Consider the following 25,485-nt stretch of genomic DNA (forward strand, 5'->3'; position numbering starts at 1 on the left):
CCTAAGTCCCTAACCACTGGTGGTGGTGGAGGTGGTGGTGGTGATGGTGGTGGTGGTGGAGGTGGTGGTGGTGTGTGTGTGTATGTGTGTATATTCAAGCACATACCCACACACAGTACTGAGACACCATACACCTTCGTGGCGCAGCGGAGTGGATGAGAAAGTCTGATCTTAAAGATGTCCACTCAATGGCTCAAAATCACTATGCTCCAAACCACGAAACAGCCAAGCACAGCGAGGATGATCATGGACTAAAGCTGTAAGATCCAGTGGTGTCTTCCCGCTAGTAATTTTTCTTGCCAAGTCATCACCTGGCTGAAGTGTGTGTCTCCAAACAAAGTCCGAATGCAGGTGAGCTAAGTCTTTGGTTTCTTTGGACTATAAATAACACTTTTTTTTTTCTTCAAATATTTCTAAGTATAAACCTGCTATCTTGAGGTCCTGGTCTTTAAAAATTTTTTTTTTTTCTTTTAAAGCTTTTCCACCGAGGTTTCAGTTCGTGGTTATTCCTTCATGCTTTGGTACAAGTGCTTGATGAAGAAGATGAGTTGCCCGAATTGGAGCTGCCCTCGTCCTGCCACTTGTCCAGACTCCTCCTCCTTGCGTTCATGAAGAAGTTGCTGACGGTGCTCAGCTCCAACCCCAGCTGCTGGGAAATGGTGATTTGCAATTCTTTGGATGGACGCTTATTTTCCTTGAATATTGCGTGTAGAGTTCGACGCTGGACATCTGTGAAGACCAGCCTGGGCTTTTTGGGTGTGTTGCCTCTATCTTTCCCGTGTTCTTGCTCTTTCCTTTTGCATGCTGCAAAGAAGCACAGAGGGTGTTAGAAGAGACTGCCTGGGAGAATCGAGAGTAGAAAGGCACAGCCCATAAAATCTGTTAGGCACTCCTCATGGCCAAGTTCTGTCTGCTGACCTCTGACTTTAGCACCATCGTGGGCTGCGAGGGAAGTGTACCAAAAGCATGGAGAGTGAGAAGAAGGTGGAGTTCTGTGAGTCCTGGGCATGAGTCCTGGCTTTGATGAGTATCTGTATTTTGTTGGTGGTAAATCCATTAACCAACACCTGGGCCTCGATTTCTCATCTGCAGAATGTTGGGTTTTAGACAAATGAACTTATTGTTCGAATTTTTATATCACTATCTGTAAAGTGGATATAAGAACATCTACCTTGCTGGGTGTGCTAAGCATATATGAAATAATATGTTAAAGATAATGTTAACTGAAGTGCTTTACAAATGCAAAGTTTTATCACCTAGACGTGGTTGTAGCCCTCAAAGGATTTACGGTCTGCTGCTAGTGGAATACTAAGAGCTTACGTGAGGGTGTAAAAACCAAATAAAAAGGAATTGCATTTGCTCCCTTTCTGATTTTTTGTGTTTCCTAAGAAACTGTATGTGAGAAAACTCTGTACAGAGTGTCCTACCATGCCCATCAAACAGTTTTCCACTGATCCTTCAGTGGAACCAGGACTTGGGGAGCTGTGGTGAAACCCACTTCCTCGACACTGGGGCCAAACCTGTGACATTAGCCTCGTTCACCTTTGGGGTCTCCGTGTGCCTCTCTTTTGTTCTTCACGGGAGTCTTACTCTTGGAGTCCCCCTCTTCCCTCACCCATTCCCTACACACGCCTTTTGGTCCTGTATCATGAAGCTGCCTCTAGGCTGCTAGAGCTATTCTGGTGCATCATCTCAATGTGGTCCTCACGTCCGCAGGGTTTGGTGCTGGATCAGGGTCTCCTCACCTCAGATGCTGTACTCCTCTTTCTCGCCTAATGTAGATCACTAGCTTCCACCTGCCAAAGGGGCACTGAATTGCTAATGACTCCCTCCCGCTCCCCGTCCCCAATCTCCACCATCAATGGATCCCTGCAAGCCATCCCCAAATAACCATGCAACTCAAGTAAGAACAGTGCTCCGGTTAGCTCCTATGCCCTAACTCCAATCAGCTTCCTGTCCCGCAGCTCCCCTGTGTAGGGGTTCTGGAGCAGCCGTGGCTACCGTCACACCTGGCTGGCTACACTCTGATGTGCGCTCCAACCACAGCGAAAGGCTAACAGGGCAGGGCGTCTTCCTGGCGGAGGTAGGGACTGTCGCTCTTTCATGTCGCCTCCAGCTGGCTGCCCTGCCTACTGCTCTCTCCTGCTCCACCTCCCCCCACCCCCACCCCGTCCTTTTGTATCCCAGGTTCTCAATTCCTCCTTAGATGGTTCACCAGCTCTGGCTAGATACAGCCTCTGTACTCTCCCCAGGTAGCCCTGCTCTTCAGCCTGCCCCTACCTTTCATTCCCAGCCGCTCCACATCGTGGAATCCCCTAAGGCCTTAGGTGCCCTTTAGCACAAATTAGCTAGGCAATCGGAGCAGCTAAAAAGCTAAGGGGTAAAGGTTGAAGAAGCCTCCAGTCTTTGGAGTTCAATCTAGGAGTCTCCAGGTTTTTTTTTTTTTTTTTTTTTTGCGGTACGCGTGCCTCTCACCGCTGCGGCCTCTCCCGCCGCGGAGCACAGGCTCCAGACGTGCAGGCCCAGTGGCCATGGCCCACGGGCCCAGCCGCTTTGCGGCATGTGGGATCCTCCCGGACTGGGGAATGAACCCGCGTCCCCTGAATCGGCAGGCGGACCCTCAACAACTGCGCCACCAGGGAAGCCCTCCAGGTTTTTTTAATCATGTGCTATTTAGTAAAAAATGTTTTAAGTATTACATTCCCTTACATTATTTCTTTATAAATGATATGCATGTGTTACTATACTACTGTATTATTATACAGTAGTATAATTAAAAAGCATACACAAAATATAGAAAATTTTAAAGGGGTAAAATAACATAAATAGATATAGAAATTCTCTTCTACAGGTGCATCAGCTTGCCCAGGCCCCAGAGTGCATTTGTCTAACTCCAGGGACCACAGGTCCAATATATCAGGAAATATAAGAATAAGAATTTCAGAATGGACATGAGGGGAGACCTCAGTCATAAAAGAGAGATTTTTAGGCTAGTCAGGTCTTCTTTTATAACACATTCCATAGATCATTGGCTATGCCCTTTGCCCACCATGATGGAAAGCATCAACATAATGGGAAAGATTTATTAAACACCCAGCTCCCTCAGAGCATTGAGCTATATATACTAAACTAGGTGAGAGTCCCCAAATACAGTCCCTCCCCACCAGGAACCCATAGCCTTCACTGGGCAACTAGATTAAGTCCCTGAAAATAAAAGCTGACTAGGCTGAAGTCAAGCCTAGTTAGTTTGAGTCAGCCCATGTAGACACAGCTTTATATAATACTGATACACATGGCTGGTTGATTCATTCACTTACATTCAAAGATGAATATAACACAAGCCTTTCTGTTAAGGAGGTCAGTCTGTGGTTATGTAAGCAAATAACTGCAAAAGCATGAAAAGAGTATACGGGATATTATCTCTGCTTGAGGATATTAAGGAAGGCATCACACAAGAGGGGTGCTTACACTAGGCCCTAAAGGATGAATAGGAGTTTGCTAGTGAGAAAAGTGGGAAAAACTCATTCCCAGCAGGGGGAACAGCATTCGTGAAGGACTGATAAGTAGTAGTAGATTGGTAGTGGGGCAAGAGTACATGCAAGCACATATATACTTCACAGGTAGACAGAGATCAAATTTGAACTATCTTGTAGGTAAGGTTTTGAGTAAGAGTGTCGTGTGATTAAATTTGGGTTTAGAAAAACCCCTCTGGTGGTGGTGTGGGGGATGAATTGGAAAGCATCAAGATTCAGGACCAGTACTCTGTGTATGCCATTCTGACCCCCTTCAGGACTAAGGCACTCACTCATTCTTGTACCTGCTGGAAGAGGCTGGTGGCTCTCAGCTGAGGTCCATACTGGGAATTGCCCTTGGCCAAAGGTTATGCCACCCTGGGGTGCAGTTGGGGGACTAGCCACACCCAGTGGGGGATGGGGGGAGTAGGGGATGGGAGTATGGATGGTGGAGGCTGAAGAAAGTAGGGATGTGTTGGTTTAAGGCTCCCCCACCCCAAACCCTTGCATCAAGTAGGGACAACTCTGAAGGGTTATCTAGTTCCAGAGCACCCTGTAGGATTGGTTGAGGCTATTTTTGCAGCTACATCAAAGTTCAAATCCATCTGCCTGGTCTTACTTCCTCCACTCCCCCTACAGGGGTTAATCTCCATAGCCCTCTTCAATACCCTTCCTGCATGCAAGTCTCAGAGTCTGTTTCTCAGAAAACCTGACCTAAGACAGAAGCCAATTAGAAAATCAGTGTAACGAGGACCCCAAGATAGACAATGGCAGTTGAAGATGGAAAATAGGAAGCAAATTTAAGAGCTTCTTGGAAGGTAGAATCAAGAGGAATCAGTAATAACAACCTGGCTGGGAGGCTGGAGTTCGGAACATCTCCCAGGTTTCTGATTGGATGGTAGTAATAAGGCCATTAGGGAATGCAGATGGAGAAATGAGTTTTATGAGAGCAGTAATCACTTCCATGTGGGACAAATCCATTTGAAATGCGTGTTGGACATCCTATTAAAGATCTCCAGTAGGTGGTTGTCTAGCAGACGGCAGGATATATGGGGCCTGGAGCTCAGGGAAGAGATCTGGGTTAGGAATACAGACTGGGAAGTCATTAGGGACCTAGATGGAAAATTGCACAGAACACATACCTATGGAAAAATAAATAACTGAGCATCGGGTGCAGACTCAACTTATTTATCATTCAAAAGGCAGAACAGGGACTTCCCTGGTGGTCCAGTGGTTAAGACTTGGCTTTCCAATGCAAGGGGTGAAGGTTCGATCCCTGATCGGGGGGCTACGATCCCATATGCCTCACAGCCAAAAAGCCAAAACATAAAACAGAAGCAATATTGTAACAAATTCAACAAGGACTTTAAAAATGGTCCACCTCAAAATAAATCTTAAAAAAAAAGGCAGAACTAAGGGAAATCACAAAGAGATATCTATTTTCTACATAACTAGGGTATCTGAATGACTTCAATGTGGTCCTTAGCATTTGGCAGGACTGAGTGGGCTGAAGCTACTCCAGAGCCACCCTTTCCCAAATGGCATCAGAGGCATGATATTGCCTCAAATAGGAGTTACTTGAAAAGATGGTTTGCAGGCCAAGTACATTGAGAAAAACCTACTATATAGCCTCTTCCTCAAAATGAGTAATACGTGGGCTTCCCTGGTGGCGCAGTGGTTGATAGTCCGCCTGCCGATGCAGGGAACACGTGTTCGTGCCCCGGTCCGGGAAGATCCCACATGCCGCGGAGCGGCTGGGCCCGTGAGCCATGGCCGCTGAGCCTGCGCGTCCGGAGCCCGTGCTCCGCAACGGGAGAGGCCACAGCAGTGAGAGGCCCGCGTATTGCAAAAAAAAAAAAAAAAAGAAAAAAAGTGTAATATGTGTTTAACAAATATAATTTTGTTTCCCAAATTTATTTAATTCCAGAACCTTGTTTGGTAGAGACTGTCTATCAGTGTCTCATATAATACTAATGTTGTGGAAATGCAGTTTGGATGTTCCTGACCCAAGCTCTCAATGTTAGAACCTGGAAAGTGGGATTCTCCTGGAGCAAGGAGGCTAGCAGACTCATAATGTGTCTCCAGGGCAGGCTGGCATAGTGCCTGGCTATAAGGGGAGCTCAGTACCCATATGGGTGCTGGATGGGGTGTCTGTGATTAAATGTGTGTGGTTTTACCTGGAAAGAACTTTGTGCAGAAGCTGGAGTGGCTTCTGGAAGGAAGGAAGCAGAGATATCTGTAGAATGGAGAGTGGACTAAAGCTTGTTGACAGTCAGTGGGTAACCTCAACAAGGTGCCCAGGAGAAGCAACCCACAGAAATAAAATCATGCTTCTAGAAGCTTGTACAGAATTATAGTTGTGAGACCTGTTAAGAGAATATAAATGAGAGCAATGCTTTGGCATTCCCATGGAATTCATTTCAAGGTAGAGATTACCCATTATAAGGTAGGAAATCAGCAACTGGTCCACACAAGTGTGCAATGGAGAGAGAGAGACAGAGTGGGAGCAAAGTCTGACAACAGGAACTGCTGCTTAGGGAAGAGCGTTGCATGTGTTTTATGGGTAAGTTATACTTTTTTGTGTGGGTGTACAGTTTTCATTAAAGATAGAATAGTTATCATAGAACTGGATTAAAGGGAAGAAGATTCCTGTTGCACGTGTAAGGTAGTACTTAAGAGGAAGAAGACCCGTCATGAGTCACCTCCATGAAGGTGGGCAAGCAGATATGTTTGCAGGATGCAGTGGCAAAGTGTAGTGGGGCTGTCTCAGGTGACTTTGATCTTCTCTGGGAATGAGGTCACCTACAGTCAGTACTATATGGGAGACAGAAGCAGACGTGGAAGACGGTAAAAGGCAGAGAATGATTTTGTGCACCACAAGAATAAAAGATTATAAAGAAATTTTTTTTAAAAAAAGCAATGCATGAGGCTGTGGGCAAAGGACAAGCTTTCATCTCAGGCATGACTGGGGCCTATGCTTTGCCCATAGTTGTTAGGACAGAGCCAAGGGTATTTCAAGAAATATGAATTCTGCAGGATGTTGAAAGGCATTCCATGAATATTGAGTTTCGAGTTTAGGCAGTTTGGGAAATGCTGAGTTAATTAATGATTAAGCAAGCTTCTTTAATGCAGGACTTCTCAGAGCCTTTAATATGCTAATGTGCACTGATACTTTCTAGCGTATGGGGTCTCCCAAACTTATTTGATTAAGCAACTCTTTATTCAGGGAATTTCTCTCAGGAATGGTGTTGCTTAGAACAGTGTCTCTCAAAATGTGGTTGCCAGACCTATGTTGGTCTGTAAACTGTTACTGACCTGCAGCAAGATCAGAAAATTGAGAATAAGCAATTAGAAAGTTTTGTGGCAGCTTGACATTGCTCCAACATTCTGTGATTATTGTTTTACTGATACATTTTTTATTGTATTATCAAAACTATTGGTCCAGAACAGATGGAAATTGGAAACAAACAACTACTCCTTCACTGTTTAAGAAGCCCTGTCTTAGAATACACTTTATAAAACATGATATACAGTAACATCCTAGAATCGGCTGTCAGCCAAGCATTTGTATATCAACTTATATTCATTTTCCTGATTTAACGTCACAAAGGACATTACAACATCTAAACTGCTGATTGAACTATGCAAAAGTCTGCCAAGAATTTTTCTGGGAACAAGCAGGCACATTGCTCTACACCTGAAAACAACACAACGTTGTACATCAACTATAGTTCAATAACAGTTACCAAAAAAAAGATCTGTTGTACCAAATTAAAAAAAATAAGTAGGCACAGACATGTGGGCCTGGGAGACATTTATAAAGCCAGACGGACTTACAATACAACTTCTTAGATGAACCTGGGCTCACAGGACACAAGCTCAAGGCCCAGCTCTGTGGCCACTGATAGATGTGTGATCTTGGGCAAGTCCATCGCCTTCTGGAGCCTTAGTTTACCCAGCTGCAAAACAGAGGACAATGGCCTTCTTTCCTCACAGGATTATAATAAGCGTTAAATAAGATAAGCTATGCTGAAGTGATTGTTAAAACTATAAACGCTTAAGAAGTGTTCTAGATGTTTGCAAATTAATTTTCAGATCCTTCCTTTTTTCTTTGGTCAAGATGCAAGTATAAACATTGAATTTACACAGCAGGCTCAGGTCTTTGCTCTGTCTCTAGCCTGTGATATAAACTTGGACACATGACTTGATCTGTTTTTCTGCATCCTTTCAATGAGCAGGCAGTATTCTAAGGCCCCGGCAGGCTTGAAAGCCCTGTGAGTCAATGAATACACCCCTGTAGTGTCTTTCCTGGTTTCCAAAGTCTAACATTATCTCAGTTAAAAAATTTCCAAGGTAACCTTACTCTGTCTTTTAGAATATATAGCCACTATGTTGACTATTCCATTTCACCTTCTCCATCCTTACGGCTTCTCAAAAAGAGCAGGTAATGGCTCTGCGGGGACACCAGCCAGTCCTGCAAATAATCCGGATCCACATTCACCTGAATGAAGGCGATCAAACACAAACTCACATTCCTCACAGTTGCTTCGACCTCATAAGCTTTAGAGATTAAAACAATAACAACAGCAACTACCACAGACCCTGCGAACAGTTATGCATTTGCCCTCCTAGGACTCTGAGCCATTAAACAATAGGTACTCTATATTTTTACTAGTTTCTACTTTTTCATTAAAAATGTAGGAAAATTTGCTTAACTTGCTTCCTGAGGTTCTTGGCATATTTGTCCCAGAGTTGGCTGCTTCACATAGGATGGAATTGTGGATTAGAAGAGGCTGTCTTCTTCGGGGCAGTAGTATATGTTTCAACGTGCCCTTATGGAAGGAACGCCAAGGGTCCAGGTAGAATGAGGGTGTACGTTATATTCCCAGTCTATGAGGGAGGAAGGTTCTGTAAAAACACTGCTCTAGTTGTCAAAAGTTTAGGGTTCTGGCTCTGTTATTAATTAGTTGAATGGCTGGGTTAAACCCCTTAACCAGGCTGGGTCCAGCTTCCTTAACTGTATAATGAAGGGACTTGACTAAATAACTTACAACCCCTTCTAGGTGCAGCTCTATGACTTGACGTATGTAAAGTCAACATGACTCCAGAGGGAAGATGTACAGTTCAGATTTCTATGTCATAAATGGGCACTCGGAGAAGTGTGAGCGTTGAACGGTTCACTCTAGCTGGCCCCTCCCGGGCCCCCTCCCCCCTTTTGTAAGGCCATCCCTGTGCCAACACCTCCTTCTCCCTCCTGGCAGGCAGTGGGGAGAGAAGACTTTTGGGGCGGAACACTTGCAGGTGAGGTAGGAAAGGGAACAAGACCTGTGTGCTTAGTAAACAATACTACCAGGTAAGACCCGAAAATTGAACTTCATAAACTGTAATCACAATTTGTAAAGGTCCTTTAGAAAATTTTCACTGATCTTAGTTATACTGAAGAGGAATATGGAGAAATGTGTGTGTGTGGTGGATGCACAGACAAGTGACCGGGGAGCCACAGTACCTGCTAGAATAAGCTGGGGATGCAGCCAGATGAATGGTAAGCCATGGGTCTGTCACTGTAGAGACATTATTTAATTTTAGCAACAGCTCTGTGAGGCATCGAATCTAATAGGAAATTTGGGAATTTAACCTGAGGAGAGGACAGTTTGGGCCTCAGGGTCTGGATGGTGAACCCTAGAGAGGCAGGATGAAAGGCCTGCGCGGGCGGGGCTGAGACAGAGCCAGGCCTGGGTGATTCAAATCACATTTATTTGGTGGTCTGACTCTGAGGGACTGAGGAAGGAGACTGTATGCCTGCAGCTTCCCCAATCACATGTGGCTTCTACCCTGAGAGTCCTTGCACTATGGCCGTGTACTTCCTCCATACAACTGCTCCAGGGTCTGCTGTCCTCATGTGATTGAGGCGAGGTGGGCCAGGGAGCAGTAAGGGAAAGGGCTGGGATTCCAGGGCATGGTGAAACTGCCCTGTCATCTCAAAGGGTCTGCTAGCGACACAGTGTCTTCCCCCTGAAGGCCGGTGCCAGTGCTGAAAACTGCAACCTGCAGGGCCAAGGGCTCTTGAACAGGTAAGCCTGCGATGTCCCAAGTCACTCAGGGGAGGTCCGGCCTGGATTTGGAGGAGGCGGGTCCAGGCAGCTGCTAGGGCCCTCAGCTCCTTTGCTGCTCCAGTGCCTCCAGGGAAGGTAGGGTGCACTGGGAAGGCAAAAAGCACACTCTGAAATTCTACCCAGATTCCTGACCGACTTTGTAGTAACATTCCTGCACACCCTGCTCTGGGGAGCTTGGGGCTTCGGGGACAGAGAAAAAGGATAAAAAAGCAGCGGCGCCAGAATAGGCAAATCCATAGGGACAGAAGGAAGTTGGTGGTTGCCTGTGGCTGAGTATGTAGTGGGGGGAAATGGGTGGGACTGCTAATGGGTATGGGGTTTCTTTTGGGGGAGGTGATAAAAAGGTTCTAAAATTGATTGTGGTGACGGTTGCACAGCTCTGTGAGTATATTAAAAACCACTGACTTATACTCTTTAAATGGGTAAATTGTATGGTATGTAAATTACTTCTTAGTAAAACTATTTAAGAAAGAAGTAGCTGGGCGTGCATACAGGGTGAGCCCTCTGCTCTCACTTCCCACCGAGAGGAAACCTCTTCTGGACTGGGGCAGGGACAAGGGGGGTTGCTGTTCATGTCTACTGAGCCCCCAAACACTGTCTCTTGACAGCTGAAACTGCTTTTCAGAGTAAACTCTACAAGACAATACGTGTTCGTGGAGGAACAAGCATGCAAATAAAACAGATTTCAGTAAAACAAGAATGGAGGAACCATGGAAGTGAACGTGGCAGGTTCCCAAGCCCATTTTACAGGCCAGCACCCATCCTGTGGAGATCACAGAGCCAGTGGGTGGGCTGCCACAGCTTCAGGATTAGAGCTCAGACTCCAGGAGTGCTGGGTCATAGTGTTATCTGCTTTGCCTTGAGTTACTGTGCTGTCCTGTGCATATTTTTATAAGCCAGGCCCCCAGCTGTTTTGTCAGCTCTTAAGCAGCAAATTTGGAGAACACAGTATAAAGTACAATTTGAAAAGCTACTCCAGTGAGTTCTAACTGATATGGCCACGGGCAGCCTTTACATGGGAAGGGAACTCCTGCACAGACTATCTGGAAACAGTGATGCCCAGGAGAGGGAGGTGGGGCCGATACAACCTGCTGGACACAAGCTAGCTTTTCTGGTATCTGTGACTTTGTGGGTAGCTCAAGCACCTGTGGAAACTCATCTGGGCATGAGTGTGAAAGACCTAAGAAAAACATGCAAAGAGCAGACGTTCTTAGTCAAGAACGATCACTATAACTCACCCCTGTACCTTGCTTTATGGTACTTAAATCACCTCCATTAAACCTTCCCACGTGATCCCCACAAAACTCAGGTGAGGTAGAAATGGGTATTATGTCTTTTTCTGTAGGCGAAGAAACAATGTCAAAGAGGTCAGGAGACTCGCCTATGGGCACGCAGCTGGCTCATTGGGTGACCTCCAACTCCACTGTGCCCTGGAGGCAGATGTCAGCATGGTGGACACATCGTGAAAACTTTCCCCAGGATGGTTACACGGGCAGGAGTAGCTGGTGAGGGGAGCCCGGGAACCCAGAGCCACAGTGCGTGGGGTAGGAGCAGGTAGCCGGCCAGGCGGCAGGCCTGTTGTCAGCCAGAAGGCTCTGGCTGAAAGGATGGCAGTTGGCCCATCCAGGAAATCGGGCTGCATGAAGGGAACTCAGGCCGGGAAGGGCACGGAAGACCCACGCTGGCCTGGGAGGGGGACCAGAGTGAGTCTAGTTTCAGTAGCGGGACAGAGGAGCACTAGACGCTGTCTCTGTGTGGATATCGGCTCTGAGAGGAAGCAAAAGAAAACTAAAAACTTGGCTAAAGCCAAGAGAGGTCTGCTGCATCACATACAGGCTGGAAGAGTCGCCCGAACCTCTCACAACCCCACCCTGTTTGCTTCTGTAACTGAGCTGTCCAGGACAGAGACCTGCCTTCCCTCCCATCTGCTGCCTGGAGTCCTTCTGGAGACAGCATATAACATATCTCCATCAATCTCTCTTCTCTAGGGACAGCTCCACAGCTGTAGCCCAAGAGGCAGGGCTACTGGACTTTATGATCAAAGGAGGGCAGAGGCTGCCTGGGCCTGGGGGGCATGGAAGAGGATCAGCTGAAATGTACAGCTGCTTCCCCTGTGCTAAGCCACACACATGTATCACCTTATGATGTCACTCAACAATTGTGGGAAGCAGGTGCTATTACAGCTGTAGGCTGCTTCCCTGGGCAGCCCCACTGCTCACAGGTGCCCACGATCTGCACTTCTTCTGATCTCCACCCACTTGTCTGCCTAACCTGGCTTTAGACTGAGCATTTATTTAAGAATAAAATCGTGGTGGTGGTTAAAAAAAAAAGTTTACGTTTGTTTACAAATGCACAGCCTGAGGCTCAGAGGTTAAGGGATTGGCCCAAGGTCACCCTAATAGTAAATGGTGGATCTGAGAAAAGTGCCAGGGCAGGGTCCAGTGACAGTGTGGAGGTGATGGTGTGGAGAAGGCGATGGTGTGGAGGAGGCGATGGTGTGGTGGTGGTGATGGTGTGGAGGAGGCGATGGTGTGGAGGTGGTGATGGAGTGGAAGTGATGGTGTGGAGGAGGTGATGGTGTGGTGGTGGTGATGGTGTGGAGGTGATGGTGTGGAGGAGGTGATGATGTGGTGGTGGTGATGGTGTGGAGGTGATGGTGTTGAGGAGGCGATGGTGTGGTGGTGGTGATGGTGTGGAGGTGATGGTGTGGAGGAGGTGATGGTGTGGTGGTGGTGATGGTGTGGAGGTGATGGTGTGGAGGAGGTGATGGTGTGGTGGTGATGGTGTGGAGGTGATGGTGTTGAGGAGGCGATGATGTGGTGGTGGTGATGGTGTGGAGGTGACGGTGTGGAGGTGGTGATGGTGTAGAGGTGATGGTGTGGAGGAGGCGATGGTGTGGTGGTGGTGATGGTGTGGAGGTGATGGTGTGGAGGTGGTGATGGTGTAGAGGTGATGGTGTGGAGGAGGCGATGGTGTGGTGGTGGTGATGGTGTGGAGGTGATGGTGTGGAGGTGATGGTGTTGAGGAGGCGATGGTGTGGTGGTGGTGATGATGTGGAGGTGATGGTGTGGAGGTGGTGATGGTGTAGAGGTGATGGTGTGGAGGAGGCGATGGTGTGGTGGTGGTGATGGTGTGGAGGTGATGGTGTGGAGGAGACGATGGTGTGGTGGTGGTGATGGTGTGGAGGTGATGGTGTGGAGGAGGCGATGGTGTGGTGGTGGTGATGGTGTGGAGGTGATGGTGTGGAGGAGGTGATGGTGTGGAGGTGGTGATGGTGTGGAGGAGCTGGGGCTCAGGTATTCCTCAGGCACAGACTGGGAGGACATCAGAGAATCACAACAGCTTTCACTTTCCATGGCTCCTGAAACAGCCCTTTTTGTGTGATTCTAGACTATCTTAGTTCTGCTTTGTCTTCTCTCATTTTTTCAGTGTTCCCTGTGGTACAGGCTGAACATGAAACAGAAAGGTGAACTGAGAATCCTGTTAAATGAATGCATTTTCATACCCCTGTGATACTTGCATCCATCCTCTTGCTGGCCATTCACTGTCACATGCACACATTTTCCTGGGCACAGGCCCAAGCTTTTTGAGACTCACCAGAAGAGACATGACCACCAGACCCTTCCCTCCTCGAAGCTCCTTCCCTGCATTGCAGCTTCAGAAGAACCGGTGGGAAGAAAAGCTGCTGTCTCGCACCTGCTCCTTCAGTCAGTAACAAGAGGTAATGTGGCTCTTTAATGAAAGGTTGGCTCAGGAATTCTGATTTTTAAATTCCTAAACTTCTGTTAATGCCTGATCCATTGGGGTTTATCACATCAGTCTCCTTCACCTTAAAGAGCCCCTCAATAGTTTGGGCTATAATAATAATAATTGGAAATATGTGATATCGATGCCCTAGTTATGATGTTGATTCTGCAAAACAGTCAAAACAAATGGCAGACCTGATGAATTACATGCTTATTATGCATTATTGTCTCATGCAGGCCTATTGTGAATTGTAAGTCTTAGCTTATTGATCCCATTTCTTTAATTAATAGCCATATATAACACTTTATAATATTCACAGCAATTGGAAGTTATAAAATGGAACTCCTTAAAAAATAACCTACAATTTTGACTTTTCGCCAAGTCATCAGACGTTTTTCATAGTTAATTTCAAATTAGTGGTTTTCCTTGTTTGCATTTCTGGAAAGTCATCTGTAGAGTCAATTGTAAATGCTGTTCTCCCAATGACACATGTAGTATACAATTGGCTTCACAAGGGTCTCTAGTAAGCTTGACAGGAAAGCCCTTCTTGGCCGCTCCATTAAGATAGTCAAGGACCTCGACCCTCTGACCCCAATCACCTTTTCCACTTCACTTCCCACAACTGCTCACCCACCATCCACACTGAGCCACACTGTTCAGAAGTCAGTCCTAAATACATTATGAATGTTCACACCTCTACTCCTTTGCTCAAGCTGTTCCCTCACCCAGAATGTCCTTCCTTCTCTTTCTTGTCCCTATGTAATCAAGGCCCAGCTCAAGCATTTTATTTTCTATTAAGGCTTCTCCATCCCCTCTCTCATCTGGGGTGAATTGTGGTCTCCTGTGCCCATAGTGCTCCCCAGATAACTAGCTATTACCTACCCATCTCTCTCACTAGGAATCCGTGAGTTCTGTAAGAGTAGACCATGGATTATTTCTTTGGCATACTCAGCATCCTTGTTGGATAAATAAGTCAGATGTGGCCCCAGAGAACATGGGGAGACATCTGAGACACAGTCCTTTTAAAGTCCCCAGGTGATTCTAACACATAGGCTAGGCTGAGAACCACTATTCTAAATCAGTGCTTCTCAAACTTGAGTGTACAAACTTGAGTCATTTGGACATTTTGTTAAGATGAAGATTCTGATCCAGCAGGTTTGGGCAGAGCCTGAGATTCTGCACATTTAACAAGCTCCCAGTTGCTCACTGCTCAGTTGCTGGTCCAGGATGGCACTCTGAGTAAACAGGGTCTAGAGTCCAGACCAGAAATTGTAAGGCGTGGGTCAAATACATCAACATCACCTGGGAGCATGACGGGGAGGCTTGTTCAAAATGTATATTCCGGAACCCTATCTTATCCCTACTGAATTAGATTCTCTGAGAGAATGGGATTCAGAAACACACATTTTAAACAAGTTTCCCAGGTAATTTAGAATAAAGTTGGAGGAGATTCTGTCATTAACTGATAGAACTTCCTAATGCCAAGGGGCAGAGGGGCGGCTGCTGTGGAGCTGGAGAGCACCCCCTCTGGCAAATGAGGGTACTTCACACCCATGCCTCCCTCTTCCTCCTGATTATCCACCAGGCTGGCAACGGAACAGAAACAAATAACTGGGGGCTTATCTTCTTTTACGTCACACCTCCACACGCATGCTGACAAAAGGACTGTGATTAGTCTGCACTGCACCTGTTTTATGGTTGCTACATTTAGGATCTTTTAAAGTATTATTTTACATAATAACATGTCGGCACAAAGGCACACACGCACACACACACACACACACACACATATCACAAACCTGTTCTGCATATTTCAGGCTGTGCTTCTCAAACTTTAGTATGCTTTAGAATCATTTAGAGAGCCTGTGAGAAGACAGATTACTGGGCTCTTCCCCTGAGTTTCTGAATCAGCAGGATTTCTAGCAAGTTCCCAAGTGATGTTGGGGCATATGAATGGGGGAAGAATTGAAAATGAATGTTACAGAAAAATTTTCTAGCAGGTTTGTTTATTTTACAGGTATGGCTGAAGCAATTTTGAAATTATTTTAGATGTATTTTAGGATTGAGCAAATGAGTAAGTGTGTGTGTGTGCTGGGGGGTGGATATGTTATTGAGTGCCAGGGTTCTCACTGTAGAGGAAGGGACACACAATTATGGAATGAGGGTAGGCAAGAAGAAATCCTACGGGGATATATTGCAATTAGATGTGGAGGTACTTGTGCGAACTCATGATTTTAAAAATATGTATGTAAGCATGTTTATGTGCACATGTATATTATATATGTATGAGTGCATATGTATATTTGTGGTGTGTGTGTGTGTGTGTGTGTGTGTGTGTAAATATACATGCATATTTTTCCTGGATTTTTCTGAGGAGGCCAAAAAACAAAGTCATGCTACTAGCCATGAGCACACCTAGTGACCAGGCCTTCTTAGTCTCTCATACCATTCCCCACCAGAAAAAACCAGGGCTCATCAAGGAAAGGGCAGATTCTAGGGCTGGGACAGGGTAGGTAACAGATAAGCTTGGAACATCTTATTATGATGCCAGAAAGTAAAAGAAAAAAAAATGGAGGAGAAGGAGGAGGAAAAGAACGATGGAAACAAGTCACAAGAACAGAGGAGCCAGATTAAAAGGGCTCCCACTGTCCAATGTGAGACAGCTTGAGCACCAAAATAGGTAAGTACAGAATTGAATTAGAAACCATTGGGAAAAAAGGAATGTGTGAATCTTATCCAATAACAAATGGATAAGTAAACGAGAGAGAAGGGGCTCTTGCTCACAGAAGAAAGCTGAGAGCTGACTGTCAAACAAGGCAGGAATGCCGGAGATGGAAAATCATTTTAAAGCCGTCGTGATAAACAGGTCAGGCAAGAATCAATAGATGCTAAATCTGTGGGGAATTCTGATGAAGAGTAGGATATCTGCATAATCTTAAAGTATCTCCCCACAGACTGCTTATTAGCTGTAAGAGAGAAAGAGAAAAAAATATGTGATTATACAGTGGAGAAATTAGGCAACACCTCGACCAAGTGATCAGAATTAACTCTCCAGTTAAGTGGGAGACAGACAGACTTCATGGGCCTCCAGATGTGATCCCCAGAGAAGGACACACCTCACCCATGCAGCTTTCTGGGCAAGAAAGCACCGCCTCAATCTAATCACGAGGAAACTTCAGATAAACATAAAATGAGAAATATCTTTTTTTTTTAAAGTGGGGACTATATTCTTCAAACATTTCGATGTTATAAAAGGTTAAAAAAGGCTGTGGAAATGTTTAAGATTAAAGAAAAGAAGAGATATGAAACTTAATCCCAGACTGGATCCTCTCCTGGAGAACAATGCTGTGAAGGACATTACTGGGTCAACGGACAAAAGTGAACTGTGGCTACAGAAGGGAAGGTTCATACTCGTGGAAATACATTCTAAAGTATGTAGGGGTGAGGGGCCATGATGTATGTAACGTACTCTGAAACGGTTCATGAAAAAAAACTCTGTGCATTTGAGAGTGAGAGAGAAAGAGAGATTGAGAGAGAGAGAGAGAGAGAGAGAGCATGCATGTGTGCACAGATGATAAAGCAAATGGGTCAAAATGTTAACAACTGGTCAACTGGTGGGTAAATGGTTTATGTTCTTATTTTATTTTTGCACCTTTTGAAAAATTTGAAAAAAACTTCCAAATAAAATGTTCTTAAATCATGCTTTTGAATAATATTTAATGACACTGAGATAAGTTTGACTGTAAATTCTTTATGAGCTCAATTTTGTGAAAAATTAAAATTAAAATTGTATCTTATTTAGGTAATTTAAAAAAGCTAGAAGGAAACAAACCAACACATAAACAGGTATCAACTCTGGGTTATGGGATTATGGATGATTTGATCCTGTCGTATGTTTATAGTGTTTCATATTTTCCAAAGTTATGAGAGAAAAATTATTTTTGAAAGAGGAAAACAAATATTCAGAAAAGTTCTGCATATGTTGCTGACTGCTGTGCCATTGACTGATAATAGCAAAAACAAAACAAAACCAAAAACTTGAAATCATTGAAATGTCCAATGAAAGGTTGTTGGAGAGGTTATGTAAATTATGATGCTTCTGAAATATTATATAGTCATAAAATTTATGTTTGCCCAATCAATTTATGGACCAACCTAAGCATCCAAAAATAGGGGATTGGTTAAATTATAGCATAGTTGTAAAACATAAAATGTGCAGAAAGCTTTTTGATCCAGAGCGCTCCAGGAGCAGAGGGAGGGCTTTGACCTCTTTGCTGTCTTGCAAACTGTAAATACCCTATCTATACATATCTGCTAAATGAATAAGTGCTACTGGTGAGGTATTTGGGGGGGGTCAGGAATGGTGGAATTACCAGGGGGTTTTATTGTCTCCAGTTTTCTTTTATGTATTTTCAAATATTCTATCATAAATTTAATAACATGGGATTTTTAATTTAAAAAGTTATAATATAGTATGTATGGATCATCTCATTGAGAAGAGATTGGAAAGATATTCACAAAAAGGGGGTTATCTCTGTTTGGGGGTGTTATGGGTGATCCTTGTCACCTTTTTTCTTGATTAGTAGTAATAATTTTACAAAGAAGTTATTTTTAAAAGACACTGGACCATCATTAAAAAGTCTACAAATAATAAACGCTGGAGAGGGTGTGGAGAAAAGGAAATTTCTTGCACTGTCGGTGGGAATGTAAATTGGTGCAGCCACTATGGAGAACAGATGGAGGTTCCTTAAAAAACTAAAAAAAAAGTTATCATATAATCCTGCAATCCACTCCTAGGCATATATCTGGGGAAAACTCTAATTTGAAAAGATATATGCACCCCTATGTTAATTGCAGCACTATTTACAATAGCCAAGACATGGAAGCAACCTAAATGTCCATTGACAGATGAATGGATAAAGAAAATGTGGTGCAGGGGCTTCCCTGGTGGCGCAGTGGTTGGGAGTCCGCCTGCCAATGCAGGGGACGCGGGTTCGTGCCCCAGTCCGGGAGGATCCCACATGCAGCTCAGCGGCAGGACCCGTGAGCCATGGCCACCGAGCCTGCATGTCCAGAGCCTGTGCTCCGCAACAGGAGAGGCCGCAACAGCGAGAGTCCCGCGTACCACAAAAAAAAAAAAAAAAAAAAAAAAAAAAATGTGGTGTAGATATACAATGGAATATTACTCAGCCATAAAGAAGAATGAAATAATGCTATTTGCAGTGACATGGATGGACCTAGAGATTATCATATTAAGTGAAGTAAGTTAGACAGAGAAAGACAATATCATGTGATATCGCTTATATGTGGAATCTAAAACATGATACAAATAAACTTATTTACAAAACAGAAATAAACTCACAGACATGGCAAACAAATTCGTGACTACCAAAGGGGATAATGGGGTGGGAGGGGGAGATAAATTAGGAGTTTGGGATTAACAGATACACACTACAAAATATAAGATAGATGAACAGCAAGGAACTGTTGTATGGCATGGGGATCTATATTCAGTGTCTTGTAGTAACCTATAATGGAAAAGAATCTGAAAAAGAATATATATTCTCTCCATCTCTGCTGACAATGGCAGGCAATCCGACCCTCATCATCTATTGCCACCCTCCTAGCTAGTCCCCTGCTGCTGCTACTTCTCCTATCGGCTCACACAATGCTACCTTTCAAAAGCACAAGCCTGACAACTTCACTCTACTAGAGGTCACAACTTTCTTCAGCTCCTGCTGTCACAGACCCAAGTCCCTTGGCTGGCACAGGCATACAAGATCCTATGTACTCTCTTTTCAGTCTTCTTTCCAGGTTCCTCCCTGCTCCCACATAACTGTTTTCCTGCCTATCCCAGCACTCATCAAGGACATTGTAAGTATTTGTTTCCCCACACACATCCTCCCGTGAGCTCCTCCAGGATACCGCACGTTGTGCCTCTTTTGAGCCCCAGTACTTAGCCCAGCGCCCTTCAAATAGGAGGTACTCCATCAGCCTGAGGGCAAATGAAGGAAAATGGACCTTCTGAATGATGTAATATGACCCTCAGTGACTTGAATGGGCACATGAATTTCCTACGGATCTTGTCAAGGTGCAGGTTCAGATTCAGTAGGTCTGGGGTGGAACCTGAGAGTCTGCATTTCCTTATGTTCTGCTGCTGGTCTGGGGACCACACTGAGTAGTAAGGACCCAGAGAACAATAAGAGTTTTTCAGATGGAAGAGAGTATGGATACAATCATTCTTATAGGAATATTGAATTTTTTTAACATCTTCATTGGAGTATAATTGCTTTACAATGGTGTGTTAGTTTCTGCTGTATAACTAGGTGAATCAGCTACACATATACATATATCCCCATATCTCCTCCCTCTTGCGTCTCCCTCTCACCCTCCCTATCCCACCCCTCTGGGTGGTCACAAAGCACTGAGCTGATCTCCCTGTGCTATGCGGCTGCTTCCCACTAGCTATCATTTTACATTTGGTAGTGTATATATGTCCATGCCACTGTCTCACTTTGTCACAGCTTACCCTTCCCCCTCCCCGTGTCCTCAAGTCCATTCTCTACATCTGCATCTTTATTCCTGTCCTGCCCCTAGGTTCTTCAGAACCATTTTTTTTTTTTTTAGATTCTATATATATGTGTTAACATACAGTATTTGTTTTGCTCTTTCTGACTTACTTTACTCTGTATGACAGACTCTAGGTCCGTCCACCTCACTACAAATAACTCAATTTCGTTTCTTTTTATGGCTAAGTAATTAGGAATATTGAATTTTTGAGTGAACTTTTAACATCAAAAGAGATAAAAGAAGTAAAATATTATATAATGATATAATATATATATTATATATCATTAAAAAATAAACGTAAAGCTATGGAACTATAGGTTATTCCAGAAAAAGGGTAAAATAAATAACAAAGGGGCAAAAATATAAGTCATTTGCTCTTAAATTCTCAATATCAATATTCTTTTTTTAATAGAAATATAGTTGATTTACAATGTTGTGTTAGTTCCTGGTGTACAGCAAAGTGATTCAGTTATACATATATATATATATATATTGTTTTTCAGATTCTTTTCCATTATAGGTTATTACAATATATTGAATATAGTTCTCTGTGCTATACAGTAGGTCCTTGTTGTTTATTTTATACATAGTAGTGCTCAATATCAATATTCTAATTATCAACTTGGAGTTAAAGTAAAATCACCTGGGAGGCTTTTTAATCAGCATATATTTTCTTGCCACCTCTCTGCCACCAACCTGATTTGAGGTATATGAAACTCTCCGTCCACCCCTCCCCACTACAAAAAACTACAGCCTTGGAGAAAGCTTTTGTTACTGATGGGAAGGCATCGTTTCACTCAGCTGTGCTGGGGAAGAAACAAGCTTCCAGCTATACAATAATTCGGATCCAAGAAATCTTCTGCAAAGGGGTTTTACCCACGGCATCCACACATGCTATTGTTCCCTCTGCCTGAAAACCTCTTTCCCCATTTCTGACCAAGTCCTGTTTTTTTTTTTTTTTTTTCCAGAGCTTCAAAACTATTCCTTCATCACACCCTAAACCGTTCCTTCTTGGCACAAAAAAGCAGCCAAGCTATTTGTCTCTCTTCCCCACTAGACTATGAGCTCCAAAAGATTTGTTTGTGCTCAGTACATCCCCAGTACTGAGCACAGCACTGTCATAGCTGTACTCAAATGAATAAAGAAAAAACCACTCTTTCCATATCTAATGAAATTTCCTCTTTCTCATCTTATGCCCTGTCCACAGTTGGCCAGATATAATTCCTAAGAGAGCTGACATTTAGTACAGGGCTAAGAACTGTGTAAATGACAACTGAAATGTCCTGGGGTTTATTTGGTCCAAGTTGTTCAGGTTGGGGAATCAGACAGGAACAATCTTTTTCCTCCCCAAAGTTAAAATTAAATAATATTTACCTGTTACAAAACATGTATATTTAAGATAGGAAGCACAGGAACTAAATGAACACTGATGAAGGCAGCACCTGACAAAAGAACTAGAACATCTGCTGTCTGTGAAGCTATAAGGGTGTTCTCTCCTTTTATCTCTAGCCTTTCCCTACTGGAGGTACCACTCTTAGGAACTTGAGTTTATTATTAACTTGTTTTTTCCACATACCTACGTATCTCTAAACAATAAGTTGTTTAGCATTTCTTGCTTTTAAGCCTTGAAAAAATGGTATTGTTCTGGTGTGGTTTTCTATAGCTTGTTCTTCTTTTTTTTTTTTTTAAAAAAAAGAAATTCAACACTGTTCCTAAGACTCAACTATGCTGTTGTGTATAGCTGTGGCTCATTCATTTTCATCACTCCAATATACTCCTGCATTATATGAAGACATCACAGTTTATTCCTGCATTCCTCGTCAGTGGGCATTTGGGATGTTTCTGGTTATTTGTTCTTAGAAGCAACGCGGTTACAGACCATCCTTGTACTCATCTTCAGGAGCACCTGTGAGCTTATCTAGGGTATATACCAAGGGGTAGACTTCGTTCAGCTGTGGGTGCAGGTTTATAAGCCAAATTATCTTTTGAAGCAACGGTGGCAATTTACATCCCCACCAGCAGTGCATGAATTCCCGATGATCCACATCCTTACCAACGCAGGTATTGTAACCTCAAGCTGAAATATTTTTGTGCCAGAAGGCAGTGCTCCTGACTGGAAAGGCTCTTTCCTACTGGCCATCTGATAGGAGAGCCTGATCTGAGACTCTGCCCAAGAGATGGGTGCCAGGGACTTACACCTTGTTGAATCCTGACTTTGGGACAGAGCATTAAATTGAGAAAAGAGACGGTCATGGATACACAGTCATCATAGAAGGCAATCATTCATAGAATGTGCGATCTGGAAGGACCCTAAGGCCAAATCCTTCATTCTACATTTAAGGAGACTGAGACCCAGAAAGGTTAAATGACAAGTTCTCAGAGCTAATTTGTACAAAAACTTGTCTCTGGGGCTCTCATTTCTTAGTCTAGAGTTTTTTTTTTTTAATATGTTTATTTGGTTTAGTAATTTAAGGTAACACAATCTAGTAAATTAAAAATGACTCCGTAAATATTCAAATACCTGCTAATTTATCTTTAAAAGGTAGCTGTTTGACTTCCGTGACTGATGAATTTGATAACTTCAGCTTCTTGTGAAGTAAACAGTAATACTGAATTTCAATGGGATAAATAGGGGAAAGATGCAATCTCCATAGTAATGGTTTTCAATAGGCAAATTTAACAGTATTAAAAGACACTGATCCCCTGGGGAAATTAATTCCCAATTTTTTGACGGATCATCCTCATCCTTGGATCATCCCCCCAGGCAAATGATAGGCATGGGCTTAAGAAGCCATTTTATGAGGAAGGCCAACTTCAAATGCAGTGAAATTTCAATTCATCCTCCTCTTCTGAGTACTCAAAATTAACCTATCGTAGGAGGCTGGGAACTGTTTGCGGTATTATGGCAAAAGAGCCTCAGTAATCCGATGGTATATAATCTCAGATGCCTTTACTTGTGAATGTCGGAAAACTCTGAAAAGAGACCAGTTTGCAGCTGAGGTACTTAGTGCTCTTCAGAGTGTGCATAAGAAGCATGATGTGTACAAAGGAATCTGTCCCCACATACGAAGCAGTAAAAATGCAACTGGGGAGGGGAGGAAGACTGCCTAATAGGAAGGGTGTCTGTGTGAAGGAGAGCGGCTTCGAAAGCCTGCAGTGGGAATCTTCATCCTGGAGCTGTTTCCTACAGGGACCCCTCCCTCCACCTCCCCTGTCCAAATGCCTTGCTCCTCTCTACCCCAAGAATCCATTTACCATTTGAAAATATCTTTGGTTTAACAATGTCAGCAGGCTGGCAATAAAAGCTTTCCAAGAGGCATCCCTCTTTTTTTTTTTTTTTTGCGGTACACGGGCCTCTCACTGTTGTGGCTTCTCCCGTTGTGGAGCACAGGCTCCGGACGCGCAGGCTCAGCAGCCATGGCTCACGGGCCCAGCCGCTCCGCGGCATAGTGGGATCTTCCCGGACCGGGGCACGAACCCGTGTCCCCTGCATCGGCAAGCGGACTCTCAACCACTGCACCACCAGGGAAGCCCAGCATCCCTCTTTTAATGTCAGGATACGACTCAGGAGCTGCTTATTGCTTTGGGGCGGGGGGCGGGCTTGGAGGGAAAGGACACCAAGTAATTTTGCTAGGAATGCTGACCAAACGGTACCGAGGTACTCCTGGTTCAGGTTTTCCTCCCAGCAGTCATTTTAATCAGCACTTCCCCTATTTAATGAGCTTGTAGTGCCATTACATAATCACCCAGCTCACTGGATTAATGACGAAAAGAGGAACTGATTTTTCCAGTTGCATCATTTGAAGCAAATGTTAACTTTCTTTCTGAGTCCTTAGTTAACCGCATTAGTGTGACAAATATGTCTTTGTCTAGCATAAGTAATTAGAATTTAATCACTTTAACTGCATCTTAATTACCCTAAATGAATTGAAAGGACATTTAATAGTAAAGATTAAATTGCCTTAATGAACGATTTTTGTGACTCCATCAATACTTGAATCGCGTTAGCCACTCCTCTCACGCACTTCACCTGCAGTGAGCAGACGGGTCACTAGGTGGCGCGCTTCGCTCGTTTATTTATTTAATTTCCCCCATTGATCTGTTTTAGAAGACGTCAGGAAAGAAAGCGAAAAGCATAGAGTTTATTATGTTCCTTTGATAACCTCTCTTTGGGACTACGAGGTCATCACCAGATGCAAAATGAAAGCAGCGATTTCAGAAACTGTCGATTCTGCGTACCCTATGGCATATGCAAAGGGAGATGAGAAACGCATGGGTAACTGGAAACTTGCGGTGCTTGAGGGAAATTGTAAGTTGCCCTCTGGATGATTGCCAACATATATACAGAGTTTAAGTCAATTTATTATTTTTTAGTGCAGAGTCCTAAAACATGAGTAACAGGCAAGCTTGGAATAGCAAGACAGGCACTGATGTGAAGCCAAGAAATATAACTGCTGTGCAAGTGCAGATCAGAACACCAATGCCTGAAAGAATGGGAGGTTTGGGCCTTTGGGCCCTCCTCCAGGCTGGCTCCCAATAGACCAGTCCTACCCACAGAAAACATCTAATGAGATGGGTCTTGCCTGTGAATAACTGTTTACGTGAACAAATGGATGGAGAGACTTGGGTTCCGCGTCTAGCTCTGTGACTGCCTCACATTCCCTCTGGCTGCTTCCTCAAAAGAGAGCAATAAAAAGTCTCTCTTATAAGTCTTGAGTAAAAAAGAAATAAGTTTCCACAAGTAACTCTCTTTGAGAGTCCCAGAGGGAAGACACACATTCTCTAATTTCGAGACCTTATTATGCAGAGACTTTCCAGATTGGTGTTTATGACAGTGGATCAGACATTTCCACATTCTGGGTCCACTGACCTAGTGGACTTGCACCCATAATCGAGGCACAGGGTGGAGGGTAAGGGTGTTCTGAGCTTTAAGCTGGGAAAGCTGAGTTCAGGGTCTCAGTGATTTCCAGCTCTGCTACCACAGGTAAGTTATTCAACCTCATTGAACAGAGAAACAGGAAAAATAATGGTAATTTCCCTGTAAACTAGCAGCTCCCAAACTTTGTTGCACATTAAAATCACCTCAGAGCTCTTAAATATCCTAGTGCCCAGGTCATGCCCTATACTACTAATGCCAGGATATTTGAGGTTTTAGCCAGGAATCATTTTTTTTAAAAGATCCCTAAATGATTCCAATGCATAGCAAGATTTGGGAGCCACTGGCACAGACAGTGAGTATTAAATGAGAACATCTATGTGCCTAGCACAGTACCTGACTAATAAAATGTACACAATGGACACAGACTCCTTCCTTATCAGTTGACTTCCTTATCACTTGCCAAGACAAATGTGAGGGTTGTACTTCAAGGTCTGGTTCTGTTCAGCTGTTATCTTATCAAATTGTCTCACCTAAAGGAGAAGAAAATTTCTAGAAGCTAATTTGTTCCAACTTTATGATCATGTAACATGTTTTGGGAGGAACATAATGGGGATGATTCTATAGCAAGACCCTGTGATAAGACATAAATTTATATGTTTTTATC

The 25,485-nt window shown here is 43.9% G+C and overlaps 1 protein-coding gene across 1 annotated transcript in view; it reads right to left on the minus strand.

Annotated features, from left to right (window-relative positions):
• Positions 1–400: 400 nt before the first annotated feature.
• The window catches only part of ONECUT1 (one cut homeobox 1), a 33,017-nt gene continuing 7,932 nt past the window's right edge, over positions 401–25,485 (minus strand). The window contains exon 2 of the mRNA XM_065872470.1: positions 401–804. Within this exon, the coding sequence (XP_065728542.1) occupies positions 512–804 (293 nt within the window). The 3' untranslated portion in view covers positions 401–511. The remainder of the gene's footprint in view (positions 805–25,485) is intronic.

Source organism: Phocoena phocoena, chromosome 2, assembly GCF_963924675.1.
Source record: "Phocoena phocoena chromosome 2, mPhoPho1.1, whole genome shotgun sequence".
In the NCBI taxonomy this organism is placed as follows: Eukaryota; Metazoa; Chordata; class Mammalia; order Artiodactyla; family Phocoenidae; genus Phocoena; species Phocoena phocoena.